General features: G+C 33.6%; 1 protein-coding gene across 6 annotated transcripts in view; it reads left to right on the top strand.

Annotated features, from left to right (window-relative positions):
• The window catches only part of Tsc1 (tuberous sclerosis 1 protein hamartin), a 187,061-nt gene that overhangs the window by 135,008 nt on the left and 33,446 nt on the right, over positions 1-18,607 (top strand). For all 6 annotated transcript variants that reach the window (XM_085814963.1, XM_085814960.1, XM_085814962.1 and 3 more), the window contains one exon: positions 13,693-13,789. In XM_085814963.1, coding sequence (XP_085671089.1) covers positions 13,693-13,789 — 97 coding nt within the window. The remainder of the gene's footprint in view (positions 1-13,692; positions 13,790-18,607) is intronic.

The following is an 18,607-nucleotide window of genomic DNA, read 5'->3' as shown; positions in this document are numbered from 1 at the left end:
GGGACTCGATAACTTTCAAGGTCAGCATAGCATGTTTGACTGTGTTCCCCTCCTCATGAATCTTAATTCTTGAAAGTGCATCGGTTACTACATTTTCTTTCCCTAGTTTGTGTTTTATAATCAAATAAACTCTTGTAGTTTTAATGTCCACTGTATAAAGTGGGGTAACAGATTCTTCCCCGAATACAAGCGGCCAACTACTGCATGGTCCAAGTATACTGTTATCAGAGCACTTCCGAAATAAACGCTGAATTTCTGTACCGCTAGAACACATGTCCAAAACGGAAAGTAATTTCCTAACTGTGTTTGGGGAATGGTGGCTTTTAATTGCTAAAATCTTGGAATTGTCAGTCTCGATACCCTTATTTGAGATTTTGTACCCTAGATATCGCAACTCTTTGTTTATCTTGAAGCCGGCCTCATTTAACAAGGTAAAAACTTTCTGCAAATGTTTAATGTGTTCGTCTATTGTCTCACTGGTGACTATTATATCATCCAGGTAAATTATTGTTATTGTACTTTGCCCAAAACTGGCCTGAAAACTATACCCATAGCTTTTTGAAGTGTAGCCATAGCTCTGCTTAAACCAAACAGCATTCTTAAAAAGGCATAAACGCCTGATTTTGTAATAAAAGCTGTCTTTTTGACATCGATCACACAGCGATCTGAAAATAGCCTGATGTCAGTTTTAATGTCATGAATTTAGTAGAACAAGTTTTTCTTTCTGCAAAGAACTACCGGACTTCCGTAAAGACTAGTGCTTGGCACAATGATTTTGTTATCTAACACGTTCTTAATATGATGTTCCAGGATATCTTCTTTAACACGGTCAGACCTATACGGCTTAGACTGGACTGGAGGGGCGTTTCCTGTGTCAATGGCATGTGTCAGTACTTGACAGAAGCCAGGTTTTTCATTGAATGAAGTGAAAAATTTTCTTACCAACTTTTTCTTTCTCCTCTGGTCCAGGAGATCAAGAACTTCTTCTGACATTGCTCCTTCTTCTTCATCCACAGTGTCCATGTGTATCTTCATCCACAGTGTCCATGTGTATCTAAGTAGAATTCTGGAAATTAACATTCGCGCTAGCTGTGCATAAGAAATCAACCCCCAAGATTACTGAAGTTAACAAATCCTTTACTGCCAGAAAGCTTACTTTCTGTATTTCATTTTTAATTTGTACATGCAACCTGATTTTTCCCAAGCATTTTCAGTGTTTGCCTTGGGTGGCAATTACCCGTTGTCCCGCGGTTTTGAAAAGTCTATAACGACAAAAATGCTTTTTTAAAAACTTTTGAGAGGAAGCTACAGTGAGCTCCTGTATTCAGAAGGCCAGTAGTTGGGACATCATTTAGTAGAATATGTATCTTCGGCAAGGCCAAATTTTGTACCACTACTATGTTCATGTGGATTTCTGGGGGGACTTTTTTTTTTCACTTAGTGACTGGGACCCCTGTTCGATCACCTCGGTTAGTTTAAATTCTGTTTTTCCACCCCTTCTTTCTGCTTAATTTTGTATCCGAAAACTTAAGCTTTACCAGTTTTTCTGCTTTCAGGCTTTCACATTTCCCTGTCTGCCGATACGAGTTCTGTTGACCTTGAGGTTTTTTTCTGCAGAGGAAATGTTGATTGCTGGCAAAACAAAGTTGGACGCATGTTCTCCGTGTTTCTTTTGCTTTGGAACTTTACCGCTAATTGGAACAAGTTTTCTAATGTTTGCGGGTTCCGGACATCAAGAAAGTCATGAGCTGACGGGAGAAGGTGCAGTAAAATCACCTCAATAAGTTCGCTGTCTGGCTTCTTCCCATATAATAGATGAAAAATTTGAATTTTTCTTAAGATTAACTCTGTTATATCATCAAAACTAGTTTGATATTTGCTAAATAATTGACTCTAGCTTTGCATGGTCTTTCACAACTGGAAATGCTTTTACAAAGCAGCCTTGAAATTTTTCTAGTTGTAAGTCTCCGAACTTGGATCCCCCAACAAGAACTTTCCAATTCCTTTGTACCAGCTGAGAGCTTGACCTTTTAGGTTCGCCGTAGCTATTCTGATTTTCTGTAGCTGGTTTACTGGATACAGGGTAAAATGCAGTTCCAGCTGCTCCAGGAAAGTCATCATTGAGCCTTTGCCATTGAATGTTGCGGCTTGCATAGTTTTTATGATAAATCTGAATCCTTCCATCAGATTTATTAAAGTCTGAGGGACTTGAAAGTTCGAAAGGGTCAATGAAAACTTTTCGTTTTCTAACGGCATAGTTCGTCACAATTCTTTGGGTGCCAGTGTTATGTTCAACCTATAATTTACAGCTAAATGTGTGGAACCTTGAAAACTGCTAAGTGAATAATCGCTTTAGTTCAGTAGACAGAGAACAGAAAGAAGGGTTAAATACTCTTTATTTCTTACTATAAGAATTTAACAGTTGATCCTTCTTGGAGTTTACAGCAAAGCTTCCACGTGGGCTTGAACTCAGGAATACTAAGAAATAGAACTTAACTAAAAGGATATAGCCTAAGCTATCACAAATCTACAGGGAAGCTATCTAGTGCCTAAAGTACGGCCTTAAGTAACATCATATACCTTTTGCATCATAATACACGTTAATTAGTTCTCAATGCATTCTGTAGTGATTTTGTTTTCATGCCTTGCTCATTTCTCTTCCACTTTTAATAAATAGGTGGTATACTTAGGTTATGTTATTACTTATCATTTTTTTTCTTCTGATTAACTTGTTCCTTTTTTTAGGTTATATTTAAATTATTATTAATGTTCATGATGTCAAACAAAAGAAAATAGAATAATGACTTTGACAACTTTGGTTTTGCGTATACCAAAACAACTGCTGATGTGCAGAACTCCCAGTGTATACTTTGTGGTGCTGTCTTTTCAAATGCAGATCTGTAGCTATTTAAATTGCAAAAATATTTCAGCAACCGGCATAATGCTGCAAATTTTCCAAGTAGTAATTTTGAATCATTGTAAGCTAAAAGAGTCCGATTTGACTTTTGAGCAACCCTTTTAAATTAGTTTCAGGTGGTGATATGAGAGGGCAAAGCCCGGTCCACCTGGCTAGTAAACTCACCGATGACCAAAGGTTTTAGGGGGTATGAGAATGTAAATTTAAAAAAATTTAAGGGTGCAAGGCATGAAGAAAATTGGAAAGCCATGCATTAATGGGAAACTTGCAATAGATTCTAGGAGTACAAATTTGTGGTCAATTAAAATCACCTCACAATTGTTTATAAAGGAATAAATAAATCTATGTGTGTTCTGTTTATTGTCTAAGGGCCACAGTACATGGCTCACCCATTTGATTCACACCATTCTAAACAGGAGTTGTGGACTCTCAGAACTCAGAGTGCCATGAAGGGCATGGGGTGATGAGTCGATGAAGGACAGGTTATTACTCTCCCGCTCAGATGAACCTAGGACCTAGCATGTGGTTCCGGAGTACCTTTGCAAATTAATTGCAATTACTTCCACATCATAATTAAGAAAAGTAAATTAAGTAAGTGTCAGCATTAGCTAAAACGAAGGGGAACTGTTACTGGTTTAACACAGGAGCTGAATAAGAGTTCCCCATGAGACAAGAATAAAAGATTGTCTACGGTTACCAAGTGGAGAGCAGGAGAGAATTTCCTGTAGAGATAAAATGTGCAGTGAATCGAGGTGCTAAATGGAATCAATTAATGGCATGTGCCAGCATGAATGGTTATGGAGCAGTTGAAAAAGGTGTTGAGGCAAGCTCGAACCGTTTTGATCAGTGGTTGGGGAGGGTGAGGAAGGGTCCTTGACCTAAATATGGGATAAAAAGGGAGAAAGAAGCGGGGAGTTCAGTTAGTTGTTCTACAGTTGCGTTAATCGAATAAGAGGTTTCTAAAGGGTATTAAGAGTTAGAATTAAGATTAAAAAGTGTCTGAGATCATGATTAAGTAATTTAATGAAAGAAAATTAATTTAAAATCAAATACGACTTGTAAGTTAATGATATTTAATTTAAGCTGAAAGATGCTTTAAGTGATGTCAGCTTTTGGATATGATTAAGTTTATTATTGTAATATAAGATTTAAAAAGATTAAAATTTAAGTAAATTTAATTTGTCTGATGTGGTTGAACAAAGGAGAGGCCCTAGTATAAAAGGTCCAAAATAATGTTAGCAGCATGGGAGTAAATGCCGAGTAAAGGCTAGATTAGGTCTAGCGGGCAGTATAAGAAATGATTAAGTGTTGCCGGGTTAGGCCCGTGAAGTGCTGGTAGTTTAGTCAGATAGTTTCCATAAAAGCAACTAACTGCCCTCTAGGACAGCACAGAGTTGCTTCTTTAAGATAGTAAGAACCAGACTCGTATTATATGCGCCTAGAGTCATGACTGTCAGAGTGTAAAACTAAGCTAGTATACACTGAAGAGCCATTACATTATGACCATCCTTTATCTATAACAGTGGGCTCACCCAGGAACAAAAACACTGCATGTGCGCAGCTGATGTTGGAGTATATAAATCAGCTTTGCATTGTCTTCTCAAACATAGTGTGATTAGCAACATAATGGAAAAAGCAGCTGATTTATCAGACTTCAATAAAGGTCAAATTGCTTGCAGACTGGGAACATTAATATCAGAAATGGCATGTTTAGTGGGCTGTTCACATGCAGTTCTTGTGAGCACATATCGAAAGTGGTTATGGATAGCAAAGCAACAAGTCGCCGGCCAGCAGAGTGTTGTGGATGGTGCATTGATTCTAGAGGAGAGCGGAGATTGCTACGCATTGTTCACCCTGACCAAAGAGCTACAATAGCTGAAATCACCACCAGCTACAACAGTGGCGACCCGAACAGTGTTTCTCAACACATTGTACAGCATACGTTGCTGCGTATGGGCACCCAGAGGCCATATCTTGTCCCTGCATTGATGGCACATTATCACCAGTTGCGTCTGTAATGGGCCAAGAAACATCGGAATTGGACATTAGAATAATGGAAGAAAATTGTATGGTCTGATGAATCACATTTTTTGGTCCATCACATCGATGGGCATGTGCTAATACAGCAATCTCCAAATGAAACCCTAGCTCCCGAATGCACAATTGGATGGAGACAAGCCGGTAGCAGGGGTATTATGATGTGGGCAATGTTTTCATGGAGCACATTAGGACCCATAATCCCCATAGAACTATCCTTGACATCTGAACATATCCTTGATGGGAATATCATTACAGACCAGGTTGTCCTATTCATGACAACAGTATTTCTGGTGGGGGATGGTGTTTACCAACAGGATAATGCACTATTTCATAAGGTTCGAATCGTCAGGAAGTGGTTCGAGGAACATTCCAATGACTTTTAAGTTAGGTCTTGGCCTCCAAATTCACCTGTCATTAATCAATGGAGCATTTGTGGTCCCACCTGGGAAACCAATCCCTGCTGCCATGCTACCTTCTCGCAATGTGCGGTGAATGCAGGACCCGTTGGTGAGTGCTTGGTACCAGATACCTCAGACTACGTATCAGCACCTTGTGAAGTCAATGCACACAGGGTGCTGGCAATGTTAAGGGCTAAATGTGGTCCTACATGTTATTAACAGGAGTGGTCATAATGTAATGGATCTTTGTTGTATATGACCTGGTATGGGGTGGGGAGAACCTTAGAGTTGAAATCAAACCTGTCATCTTAGGATTAGCAGGCATGTATTTTAACCATTATGTCATCAGGACATTATGAGGGAAAAGATATGCTGAATCAAACTTTAGGAAGGGATTGGTAGTACTGCCACTGCCATTTGCTAGATTCAAGTCATCTTTCAGAAGCAAATGCATTGAACTATTGTTCACCATCTTTCATATGAGAGGGTGTTTAAGTAGAAATTGCCAAATTTTCATAATATGCCAAACTCTGGCAACCATGCGCATAACAGTCCTTCAGTCCAACGCCACCATTTTCATATGCATTCTTTTTTTGTTGTATTCCAAACTCTAACAGTTTTTATAAATAAATCGTGATTTTTTTTCTTTAAACTTTGTTTTAAAGTATGAGCTTGGAGAATTTGCGAGCAATGGAAAAAACTACAGTCAAATTCTTACAAGAACACAGAATTTTGCTAAAAATTTTCTAAAGGGAACAGCTAGGAAGTTGATTTCTGTGATAGCAGTTGTTGCTGAGGATTGCATTGCATGAAACTAATTCTAGGTTAGCGCTATTCTAGTTATTCTAAGTTGCAGAAAGTTCTGAAGAAGAATGTGAGCTTTTTAGTTTTTTAATGTATCATGTAATTCTTATTTGATAATTCAAACTTGTATTTTAAATTGCGAAATTATGTTTTCATATGTTGCCAAAAAAAAAAAAAAAAAAAGAGAGAGAGAAAGGACAGTTCTATATCTCCCGTTCTACTGGGCCGATTGACAAAATTCAAATTGCGTTCTTCATGTCTTGAAAGCGCGACTTAGGATATATATTAGATTTATATATAGTGCTATTCTAACATAGGTATTTTGACACAAAATCGGAATTTTTCTGAAATAACATACCAATTTTTTTTACATATTTCGATTCTACAACTCAAATTACGCCTAAATATGAAATTTTGTAAAATATAGAGCGAAATTTACGGAGAAATTCACAAATTTATGTTGGCACTATTTTTTCAGTTTGCGCCAAGAATAGTTCACTTGGCGAACTTTTTAATATATGGCAACCTAGTTTCCTTTCCCGTGAGAGGGAAAAAAGTCACAATCGTTCCTTTTTTTCAAATAATATTCTTTATATTAATTTTTAATTACAACTGTTATTATTTTAACTAATTTTTTTTTCGAATTTCATTTTAATTGTTTAAGTTGCATGGTTTTTTTCGAATAACTGTTTTAAAAATTTCTATTTACCTATTCGAACTGCGTTAATAAAAGTGCAGCATTTATTTTTTTTTCAAATAGTTTTCTTTATATATATTTTTGGTCATAGGTATATTTATATATTTTAGGTAATTTTTAAATTTTTATACTTTTATTTTAATTGTTTGTGTTGCATTGTCTCTTCAGATAATTGTTTTAAAATTTTCTATTTATTCTTTCGAACTGAGCATTTTAAATATATTTATTAATATAAATTTTCCTGAATTTTATTTTATTTATTTGAATTGTGTTTCTTTCGGAAGAATACTTTGTACCCGAAACTACGATGCGTTTGAAAACTGCATATATTAAAAGAGAAAATACAATAAAGCACAGTTAACACGCCTTTCAATGTTCCATTCAGAAAAGATATATACAAATAAGAGAGATGTATAACTGACATTTTAACTTATGATGACTTGCATACACTGCTTTAAACAGTTTTATCATTGTGCCCATTGCTTTACACAGTTTTATCCTACATTTGGTTTCTTAAAATGTTATTCATATTTTAGTCAAATATTTTATTTTTGAAATCGCAAGAATCAAATATCATAAGATTAAAAAGTTTTAAATTAAAAAAAGATACAAATACTAAATTTTACGCAAAAATTTATTTTTTCTTCTCTTTTTCTTCAGGCATTCTACTTTATTCTTGATCTTTTTCTTTAGGCATTCTGCAAGTATATTAAAAAGCATCCAACTTTTCAAAATATCTTGATATTTCTGACAATCATTTTAAATAAAGTTATCGCCTTCCATTTCATAAAGGCCCACAAATGGCCAAGCGGTAAAGTCGCTGAACACTGGTAGTTCACTCTGGGGTTCGAATCCCGGTAAACGAGCTGGTTGCATGGACGTTTTCATGGATTTTCTCATGTGTAAAAAGTATGCCAGCTGGTTTCCCTTAGAAAGTTCTTCAGGAAGGTATCCTTCCTTTTAGGCAGATAGCCCTGCTTTGCCGTAACTTAATAATTCAATTCAATCCATTTCATCAGAGCCTTTATCAGCTTTTAGAGGCTAAGCATTTTGAAGGTATGAGATAAAAGGAAAGACTGGTTTCATCAAGAGGTTTTGGTTTATTTAATTATGACAAAGCACACTGGGGCTATCTGCCTAAGAGGAGAGATGCCTTTGTGGAGGACTTTCTAATGAAAACTGGTACGTATACACGTTACACATGGGGAAAATCACGAAAACGCCCATGCAGCCAGCCCTTTCGCGGGATTTGAACCTTGGATATAACCAGTGTTCAGCGACTTTACCGCTCGGCCGCTGTTTCATCAGGAGGAAAAAAAAACGTCTTTAGGTGACATCCACATACATTACTGGATAAACTCCTGAATCTTCAAATAATTCGACTGAGAAAATCATGGGATTCTCCATTTATGATACGATATTATGTTCTATAACATAATTTAAATTTATACAACCATATAGTCTAAAACCAGTCACTCTTCACTTTAATTTGCAATGATATCGTTTTTGTCTTTTCTGTTAACCATAAGCTCAATTGATGGTATTTGCTGGTGTACACATCCAAGTGTTTTCTCTTTGAACACCTAAGTTCTTTTAAGTATCCTGAAAGTATATTCAAAAGCATCCAATTTTTTTAACCATCTTGGTATTTCTGACAGCCAAACTTCCCTGCAAATTTTTGCTTACTTTTCTCCCTAATTTTCTTCTTTCCTGCTATAGTTATTTTCAGTGCTCACACAAGAAAATTAAGATTTTTAGATTGCTAGACTTCCATAAATTTTGCATTCTTGTCAATTTTTTTAAAATATCAATTACATGAATTGAGTTTCAGCTGAAGACAGCTTTTCATTTTCTAGTCATTTTAACTGTAAATAAAGTTTAAAGCGAAGTCCAAAGGATAAATATTTTAATTAAAAGATTTTTGCTAAATGACAAAGAAATAAAACAGTCCAGCAGTGTTTATTCTGTACCATTGAGTGATCCGATTCTCATATCGGCTGAAACATTCTAAATCATATAAAAGATTATGTTTTTTTTTATACAATCTATAACACGAGAGAAAAATTAGCTTCTTAAAACATTCTTTCTAAGAGGATTAATATAAAAATTTATATTTATATATATATTTTTAAAGCTGGGACTTACGCCAAATTGTCAAACTTTTAAAGTTTAATTTACATGGTGGTTATAATTAAAGTTCCACTTTGAAATGGTCATAAAAGGAAAACTACCAGACCAAATATTATCAAACTTGGGAATCGTGTAAAGGAGGTTATGGGAATTTATTTTCCCCGGGGGGGGTTAACTCACCACCAGGAAAAAAATGGCGCTGTATGCAATATTGTTAAATGAAATAAGACATAGAAACATCTGTTTAAAATGTGTTTAATAGTTTCCAATACGTGTTACAAAGAATGTTCAATGTAGCGTCCAGCATTTTCCGAAAGCAAGTTAAATCCTGTTACTGCATTCTCAACAGCAGCTCTTAGCATATCAGGAGGAATGTTATGGACATATCGGTGTATCACACTTTTCATTTCTGCCAAATTGTTTAGATTACCACCATAAACAATGCTTTTAAGATAACCCCATAGCCAAAAGTCACAGAGGTTGAGGTCTGGTGGGAAGAGGGGAAGTGTCATTCGTGAAATGTTGCCTAAGTAACTGTGCGACACACGTGAGGTGGGGCCCAGCCCTGCATAAAAATCGTATTATCTAAAATGCCAAGTTACTGCAGTTCATGTATCATGAAACATTTTCTCTAAGTGAGCTGCAATCACAGTGGTCCAGCTGTCGACTGCACTTCCAAAAAAAAAAAAAAAAAGGGGGGGATCAGTTATAAATCTAGCTGTCTGGAATGACTGCTATGCAATCAAATGCAGTAGGAGAATGCAATGGAACTAGGTAGATAATATGAGAGATTTCTTTGGCCCAAATTAATGAAAAGCGTTTTGAATCAGTATCTTCATGTTTTAGGGCCAAATTCAGGCTTCAAAAATTACAAATTAGCGATCTGTAAAAAAACAATTTCCAGATTGTACGCACTTGTGCGAGTGATTTGTGATCTCTTATTTTCTAATCGCTAATTCTTGGTTTTCACGGACGAATTTCTCACTTAAACGGATGGCACACTTGACTTTTATCGAATTTAATGCCTTTAAATGGTAATTTGCTTACTTCAAAGTTTCTTAGGGGTATACAACATATTAAACCCGTGTAACAAAAAGCTAAGTTAGATTTCGACCCATATTTCGTTTAACAATATTGCATACAGTGCCATTTCCCCTCTGATGGTGAGGTTTCGAACTTTCGTTTTTTCGTGGAAAATAAATTCTCATGATCTCCTTTACACGATTACCAAATTTGATAACATTTGCTCCAGTAGTTTTCCTTTTATGACCGTTTCAATGTGGAACTTTAATTATAACTACTCTGTATATTATTAAATTTTAATTTGAAGCTAAGCGTTATATGTATACCATGTGTAAAATTTTTGCTTTTATGGAAAAAATAAAGAATCAAGCAAATATACTTAGGATAATGGACCAAAACTAAAAAAATTTCGCCTCCCTCCGAAAATAAAATATTGAAACTTCAACCTTGAATTTATTCGGCTATCAAAATATTTAATTTGACTTATCATCTAAGTCCTAGTTCTGACAACAATTCCGTCAAAATTTAGAAATTACTGAAGCTGAAGTAAAAGGTTTAGTATATATTCACTGTATGTTAATAAAGTAAACAGAGTGTAATAAAAATAGATTATAGAATTTACGCTGATGCAACTTTTTGTCTGAATGCACAACATGTAATGGAAGAGAAGGCTTGTTCATCTGTTTTTCACATGCCTCTAAAAGTAGATGTCATACTCCTTTTGTCTCTTCAATGTCAGGAACTTTCCTTTGAGAGGCAACTTTAGTTTTTGGGAAAGAAAATAAATCGCAAGAAGACAAATTTGAAGAACATGCAGGACGATTGAGTACACATACTTATTTTCGGAACACAAGCGGTTCTCTGATTGGTTATTTAATAATGAAAAGATGCATTGTCATGCAATATAGAACATTTGGAATACATTTTCTGACCGAGTAACGTAAGATTAAAAGTCTTCTGCTTAATTCACAGTCATTTACAAGTCAACTACTTGGGCAATTGCAGAATCGCTGTAATCCTGAGCTTGTAAGACAAACGCAATAGCACTGGATTTCAACACTTCTTTAATCTTCCGAGAATGTTTCTTCCTTAGCTCATATTCCAAGAATATTAAGTGAATACAATTATTGCAAAAGAAATTGAATATTGATTTGCACTATGGCTTGGTAGTTTACTAACGAGTTAACAAAACTTAAATTCAGCTTTTTGTGTCTAAGAATACAATAATATTTTAAATATTTACAAATATTATTTTAATTTGGAGATTTAATTGGAGCCTCACCAGTTGCCTAGCATTTGAAAGATTGTTAAATATTAATTGTTTGTTTCTAAGTCTAACCCAGGCTGCTAGTTCTCTAGGTTCTCTTTAAAGGTTTTCTATGAAAGCATCTTAAAAAAATAGCTCCCATGTTCTTTCTATGTTCATGTAACCAACTAACCTAGTTTAAGCGCGATTTCCAAGTGAAGTTACTAGAAGAACCCGAATACTCATTAAAAATCATGTAACTTGCCAATCGGGAGTAACATGAAAGATAAGGCGCCAATAATTGAATTGCTGGTTACGGTACACTGTTTCTAAACTTAGATGGTCATTCCTTAATTAAATATAATTGATTTGTAACTTCTACTAGAGCTGACGATAAGAACTGGAGTGTAAATAAATAATATCGTGTGCATTCTTGATTAATATAAATTAGAAATATTTGCATAGAAAAATATTTGCATTCAGAAAAAGTGTGTGTGTGATTATGGCAAAGCCTGGAGGGCTATCTGCCTAAGGGGATGGATGGCTTCATGGAGAACTTTCTAAGGGAATTGGCTCGTATACATGTTACACATGTGGAAAACCACGAAAACGCTCATGCAGCCAGCCCGTTCGCGGGATTCGAAATTCGGACCGAACTACCAGTGTTCAGTGACTTTACCGTTCGGTCATTGGTGGGCCCCATTCAGACAAAGTTTTTTGAAATATTTGTAATTACTTTATAAGAAGGATTTATTAATAACAGTAATAATTACTTATTATATTACTGATGATTAGGATTCAGTTCTTGACAATTACAGTCTAAATTAGGATTTTAAGGATATAATGACAGTACGCTATGCACAAAAATACATTTTAGGATAAAAATGAGTTGACTTTTTATGTTTAAAAACTTCTTAAATTCATTTAATAAACATCGTACCCTCGTTGTTAATTGAATCCAGAATGTTGGGTGTCGTTTATATAATTATTCTTACTTGTCCACAGAACCTGATGGCTTATCCAGCCATTAAGTAGCTGCAAATCATTTCTACATAACCATTGAACTTATATTAATTCGGTGTTTAGAGGGTTGTATGTTTATATCATAATTTGACTTTTATAAAAATGATTATTCTAAATCTTATGTTTCTATAAAAATATACTGTGCTTTAAAAATATGGATGATAGTATCAGCTGCTCTTTCAGCCACTTCATAAGCAACAGTTTGTTTAGAAATAAATTATGCAGTTAATGTCATAAAATATTTTCATAAAATTCAAATAAACATCAAACGAAAGTTCTCAGTGTGACACAATTCGATTTAAACGAAGTTAAAGTAAAGTAGCACACGATAAATCGCCGAAGGTAAAAATTAACTCTTATTTTTTTAAAAAAAAGGAAAAAAGAGATAAATTAAAAAAAATAGTTAAAAATTTGAATAATATCATCTTTAATTTAAAAAAATAGCTTTTCATATAGTATTAATAAATATTTATTACGCATCACTGAGGGAAAAAAAGTTCATATAGTAATTAATTCTCTGTAAAATTTTATTTGAAATTTAAGGTTAAGAATAGCTGTGGCAATTCACTGTAACAAAAATCCATAAACCACATTTGGCGTTATTATCGCTCCAAAAAAAGATGCCAAATTTCAAAACGCAAAAATATGTAAATTCGTGTATATCTTAGAAAATTTTGTATAAAAAAGTCTAATTTTGTGAAGATATGTTTAGAAATACACCTACTTTAAAATGATGATAAAAATTTTATAGGTTATAATTCAAAATTGTTTTTGAAAAATTTATAAAAATTATTTAAAAATAGAAATTTAAAAAATAAAACACAAAAAATGGGTAAATTTTATTTGGAATGAACCTTAATTTCGAAATGTGAAAGGAAAAATCAAAAAGGTTTAATAAAAAAAAGAGATATTAATAAATATTTGCCAAATTCAATTAACATTGGGAAGCTAATATTTTAAAAACTACTCGTACAATTTTTACAAAACTTGGCATTTTGGTATAATTTGAGTCTTAGAAAAAAAAAGTGCCAACATAAATTTGTGAATTTCTCCATAAATTTCACTCCAAATTTTACAAAATTTCATATTTAGGCGTAATTTGAGTTGTAGAATCGAAATATGTAAAAAAATTGGTATGTTATTTCAGAAAAAGCCCACTTTTGTGTAAAAATTCCTATGTTAAATAAGTACTATACATAAATCTAATATATATCCTAAGTCGCGCTTTCGAGACATGAAAAACGCAGTTTGAATTTTGTCAATCAGCCCAGTAGAACAGAAGATGTCCTTTTTTTTTTTTTTTTTTTTTTTTTTTTTTTTTTTTTTTTTTTGAGCAGTGTGTACCTTTAATTTTTGTTTATTACCTTATCTCTTAGGAGCATTAAGTAATGTTTTTTCATTTATTTTTGTGCAGAAAGATAAGTCAAGAAAACTCTCAGTTGCTCTTTTCTAATAAAAAACTTCAGAGTTTGTTGGTTTGTCAAAAACAAGAGAATGATGAAATAAGAGAGGTAAGAAAAATCCCTCTGCAGATTTCAAGAAAATGTAAAATCTCAATAAATTGCAATAATGTCAACTAGTTATAAAAAGAATTAAATATGCTGTATTGCCTCACTGTATTTTTATTTGCATGTATACCACATATTGAGGGTGTCTCAGAAATGAATCTCTAACTTTAAAGATTGAGTATCTTGGAAATCACTGCAGATAAAAGGGAGGGATTTTAGGTTTATTGAATAGCCACTTAATGTAAATAAAATTTGGATAATGTGGTAGAAATAGTTAATATTTTTGACAATTGTGTCCCTGGAATTGGTATGGAACATTGTATATAAACATTAAAGTAGATTTTTAAATTGTTAGTTATATAAAACTAAATAAAATAGTTAAATAGATGTTAAATAAATGTCTGTCAATAAAGGAAAGTTACAATATGTTTTCAAACTGATTACATTGTAAGAATTGCATATCACAACCATGCAATTACATTTTTAGCCATTTGCTGCTAGGTATCGATGAAAACTGAGATGTGCATTACAAGTATTTTGTTCCAGTTCTTCCAATGTTGTTAGATTTCTGCTAATCTATTTAATCCTTACTGGTATGTGTCTGATAAGAGTTGAAAGTATTCTTCAAGGAATTTAAAGACAGCAGGAGTTCTGAAAGTTTCTTATGTATCTTCCAGGACATATATATTGCAGTAAACTGTTGCAATAATTTATCATATCTTGAATGAAACTAAGTCCTATGATTCTTTTTCTGGAAACTGCCCAGATCAAACAGGCATGTTTTACATGAAGTGTTTGCTGAGCTGATACATATGGATTTTCTCTTTCCTAGATATGCCAGCTTTGTTTACAAACTTATGATGGATATGTTTATAAACAAAATTGTTACATCCAGGAACATCAATCAACTTAGCTCATGGCATTTTCTCTTTATTGTAGTGATGTACCATTTATTAGTTGATATGATTGGATTTTTTACAGAAATAATTTAAGGGGTGTGTGTATATATATTCCTATTCTGGGTTGATGATCATTTCAATCCAGCTTCAAGTGCAGTTTTTTGAATTATTCCCAGGTATTATGTGAAGTAATTTTTACAATAATCATATATTAGCTATAACCATAGATTGTTTTCATCTGACATTTCTGACTAAATATCTTCAGGCTTCCTATTCCTTTAAACTATATGAATAAGTCTTGAATTATTCACAAATGCCTGAAAACATTTTTGATTTTTCCAGTCCAAACCTTTTACAATTTCAAATTAATGCCTTTTCTGTATTGGGCCACAATCAAATGGATGGTATTTTAAATTTTCACCAGAAAGATCAAGAGTTAGTAAAAAAATAAATGACATATTTTTGCAAATCAAAATATAAAATCTTATTGGACTAATTTTTTCTGTAAGTGGTTTATCATATGATTTCAATAAAAGATTCTTTTTAAAATTTTATTTTCACCACTTTTTTTTTTTTTTTTTTTTTTTTTTTTTTTTTTTTTTTTTTTTTTTTTTTTTAATTTCTATGATTGTGACTTGTGCCATAGGTTTTTTCCATGTGTAATTTGAATACAAGTCAGTAAGTAATCCATAAATGCATGTCTTCCCTTAGGCAAATAGCCCTTGTGTATGTTCTTATAATCATGAGCAGTGCTCGTCATGTATTTTTTTAAAAATCATTAACCCAAATTTGGACCATAATTTCATAAACAAAATTCTGGTACTTTTCTGTTAACTGGGTGCCAGTTGCCATGTGGTAACCTATTTATAGCTCATCATGAATAGCTGTGCATTGACATCATTCTGAAGAAGCAAGAAAAATGACAATGAGCATCAACCCATAAATTTTTTTGTTCTATAGTTTCAGTTACATAAATAAATGTAATGTCAGTTGCTGGATATAGACAGCTTCAACTGCTGATGAAATGCTATGTGCAAAATGGCAAAATAAACATTGCCATAGCACTGACCACCAGTGGTGTAGCAAGCATAACTGGCGCCCGGGGCAAAATACCTTTTTGCATCCCCCCAAAAAAAACACTTATAGTAATATAATGTATAGAATATATTCATAATAAAAAAATAATGCAAATGATATTAAAACACTGAATCTGCCATAAAATACTCTAAAATGTATTAAAAATAGTCACTATCTAACTACATTAGCATATTGGATTCAGAAATGTATCTGTGTTGGTGGAAAAATCAGGCATATGATGATCTAGAATTAGTTAAAAAAGTGTTATTTATTTTACATATTTTTATAATTGTTTTTAAAAAAGTACAATTTTTAAACAATTAAAAGTTTATATTATAGATAAGTAGATATATTTATTAATAATAATATAATATTATAATACATTAACACAATTAATTACTATGTATACATTTTTCTTGCAATGGATGAAGTAAATTTATCAATTACTGCATCAAAGTCAATCCTTCCAAATTCTTCTCTTTCCACATTTAAAACTGCCAGATGACTTAGGGGATCTTGTCTCATCATTGATTGTAAATATGTCAAAATTTATTTTAATTTGCTGAACGAATGTTCATAGCTAGGATTTTATAATGAAATAGTAAGGGGTATTTGAAGTGTGACTCTTAGGTTTGGAAAAACATTTTCTCTATAGATCTATAATGAAGTTTTAGAACATCTTGCAGTCACATTCACTACTCAAAGTAATTAAAGGATATTGTGGTTCGGTATGCAATAACCATATAATTGACAACCTTTTTAAGAAAAGGAAATAGAAGAGATTATAAAGGAAAATTATAATGTTTACAAAGTTGGGAATATGCAAATTTAGTCTGTGACATTGAAAACTATGTGTTTTAGATAAGGAGTGACCTGCAGCATTCCTTTTGTAGTAGGAGATTAAAAACAATTGACACATGTGGAATGCTTTGTAGCAATCAATATATGATGTCTCAACAAGACAACTTAGTAGAATCGGTAGCCAGGAATCTTCTAAAGTGGTGAGAAGTGAAGAGAAATAAAGTGGTAAGAAAGAATGTTTTGTATACGAAGATATTTGGTTGATGAACTGCAAACATTTTATTACACATTTTATCAGACAATACAAGGAAATAAATAATTAATTATCTTACAATGATTATTAATTTTAAATACATTTCCCAGAAATCGATCAAAATAAAAAATGAAATTTTCTGGAAAATCTTGTTTGGAGACCATTTGGTGCCCTTTGCGAGCGGCGCCTGGGGCATCATACACCTCCTTGCCCCCCTCTCTACACCAGTGCTGGCCACCAATCTAGACGCCTACCTCATCAAATTGATATGGCGCCAATTATATGAAAAGGTGCAAATGGGTACTTTCGTATTAAAACGGTCATCTTAGTCAGTCTCCAGAATTAGAAGATTAGTCAGCAGAATTAGCAAACTTGTAATACCAATAATATAGTAATTTGTAATAACAGTTGCACTAAACTTGTAATGCGATATACAGTACAAAGTCTGAAATCCAGACGTCCATTATCCGGAATGATCTAAAATCCAGACCTCAAAACCACCAACAAAGTTTTTCTCGTAGGATTTACACATGCACATTTGATTCCCCTCTGCATAATAAAATATCTCGTTCTGATTGTTAATTTCACTTCGACACTAAATAAAATACTTTGTTGTTGAAGAAACACTCATTTTAGCATAAATTTGTACAATCAGTAATTTGGCTCCGTTGCTGCATATCTGCTTGGCAAACATCTCAAACCGAAACATTCCACATAGAGACATCATTGATCTAATGCCAACCTGGCGAGTCATTATTTATTATACTTTCCTTTCATCACCGCATGTTTATCAAAACATGACAACTTGAGTAATGACTCATGTAGCAATGCCTAAACAATTTTTTTGTGTTAGCAATTGAATAATAAAGAAGTATAGTAACCTTTTATGTTGACATTACGCTTGGCGATGATTACAGATTTAAATGCGCTAAAATATGTTAACGAGGAAAAAATTTACCAAAAATTTCTTTCCATATGCTAAAAATGGATTTTGTTGACCCAAAGATTACATTTAGGGCTTTTTGAATGAAGAATAACTGATTTTTTATTCACATAAATCCAGAACCAGCGTCAAGGCTCGTATGGCCGCATAGAGTCGCAGAATTTAGAACACACAGAGACTGCATCAGGCAGTAAGATATCTAGCACCGGCCCTCAATAAGGCTTAAGTATATGATGGAATTTATTTATTAAGAACTCTGATAAGCCTTAAGCATGTGCAAGAAATACACATAAGTATAATAATAAATAACTAAACTAATACAATTCAGGCTTAATTGTCTCAGTGCGCGATAGAAGCAAGATAAAATTTAATGGAAGAACTTGTTGTTAGTCACCAAGCTCATGATGCCTAGCTACTCTTTGAAGAAGGTATGGGTGTAAAGCCTTGACATTGCAAAACTAGATGACCACTACTCCGAGATCCAACAGCAGCAGCAACAGCTCATGTGCTGGTACTTGGATTCTTTCGAATGGTATCCAACACATTTTTTTCCATGCTAGGAGTTCGAGTCACTCGTGACCTGTCCTCACTATGACTATTACCTCTTAATGATCCATATTTACACAAATTGTGATGCAGATTAGTAAACATTCCCCGGTCTGGTGCATCTCTCTGTGGGATACAATCTTTCTGCTGCTCGTGCATTTCCTTCTGCCAATCCCTAAATCAGGTGATATCTGCCAGCTCGTTGTTCATAAGACATTCTGTACTCCTCTGTGGTGATGGCAGCTCAAATGACTGCAGCAACGCAGGTCTGTTTCTTCCAGTGCTCTTGTGAACAATGCCAC

This window comes from Stegodyphus dumicola, chromosome 4 (assembly GCF_044657685.1).
Source record: "Stegodyphus dumicola isolate Sdum_Otavi_A_Nest chromosome 4, ASM4465768v1".
Lineage (NCBI taxonomy): Eukaryota > Metazoa > Arthropoda > Arachnida > Araneae > Eresidae > Stegodyphus > Stegodyphus dumicola.
This window is presented reverse-complemented; position numbering and strand designations above follow the sequence as displayed.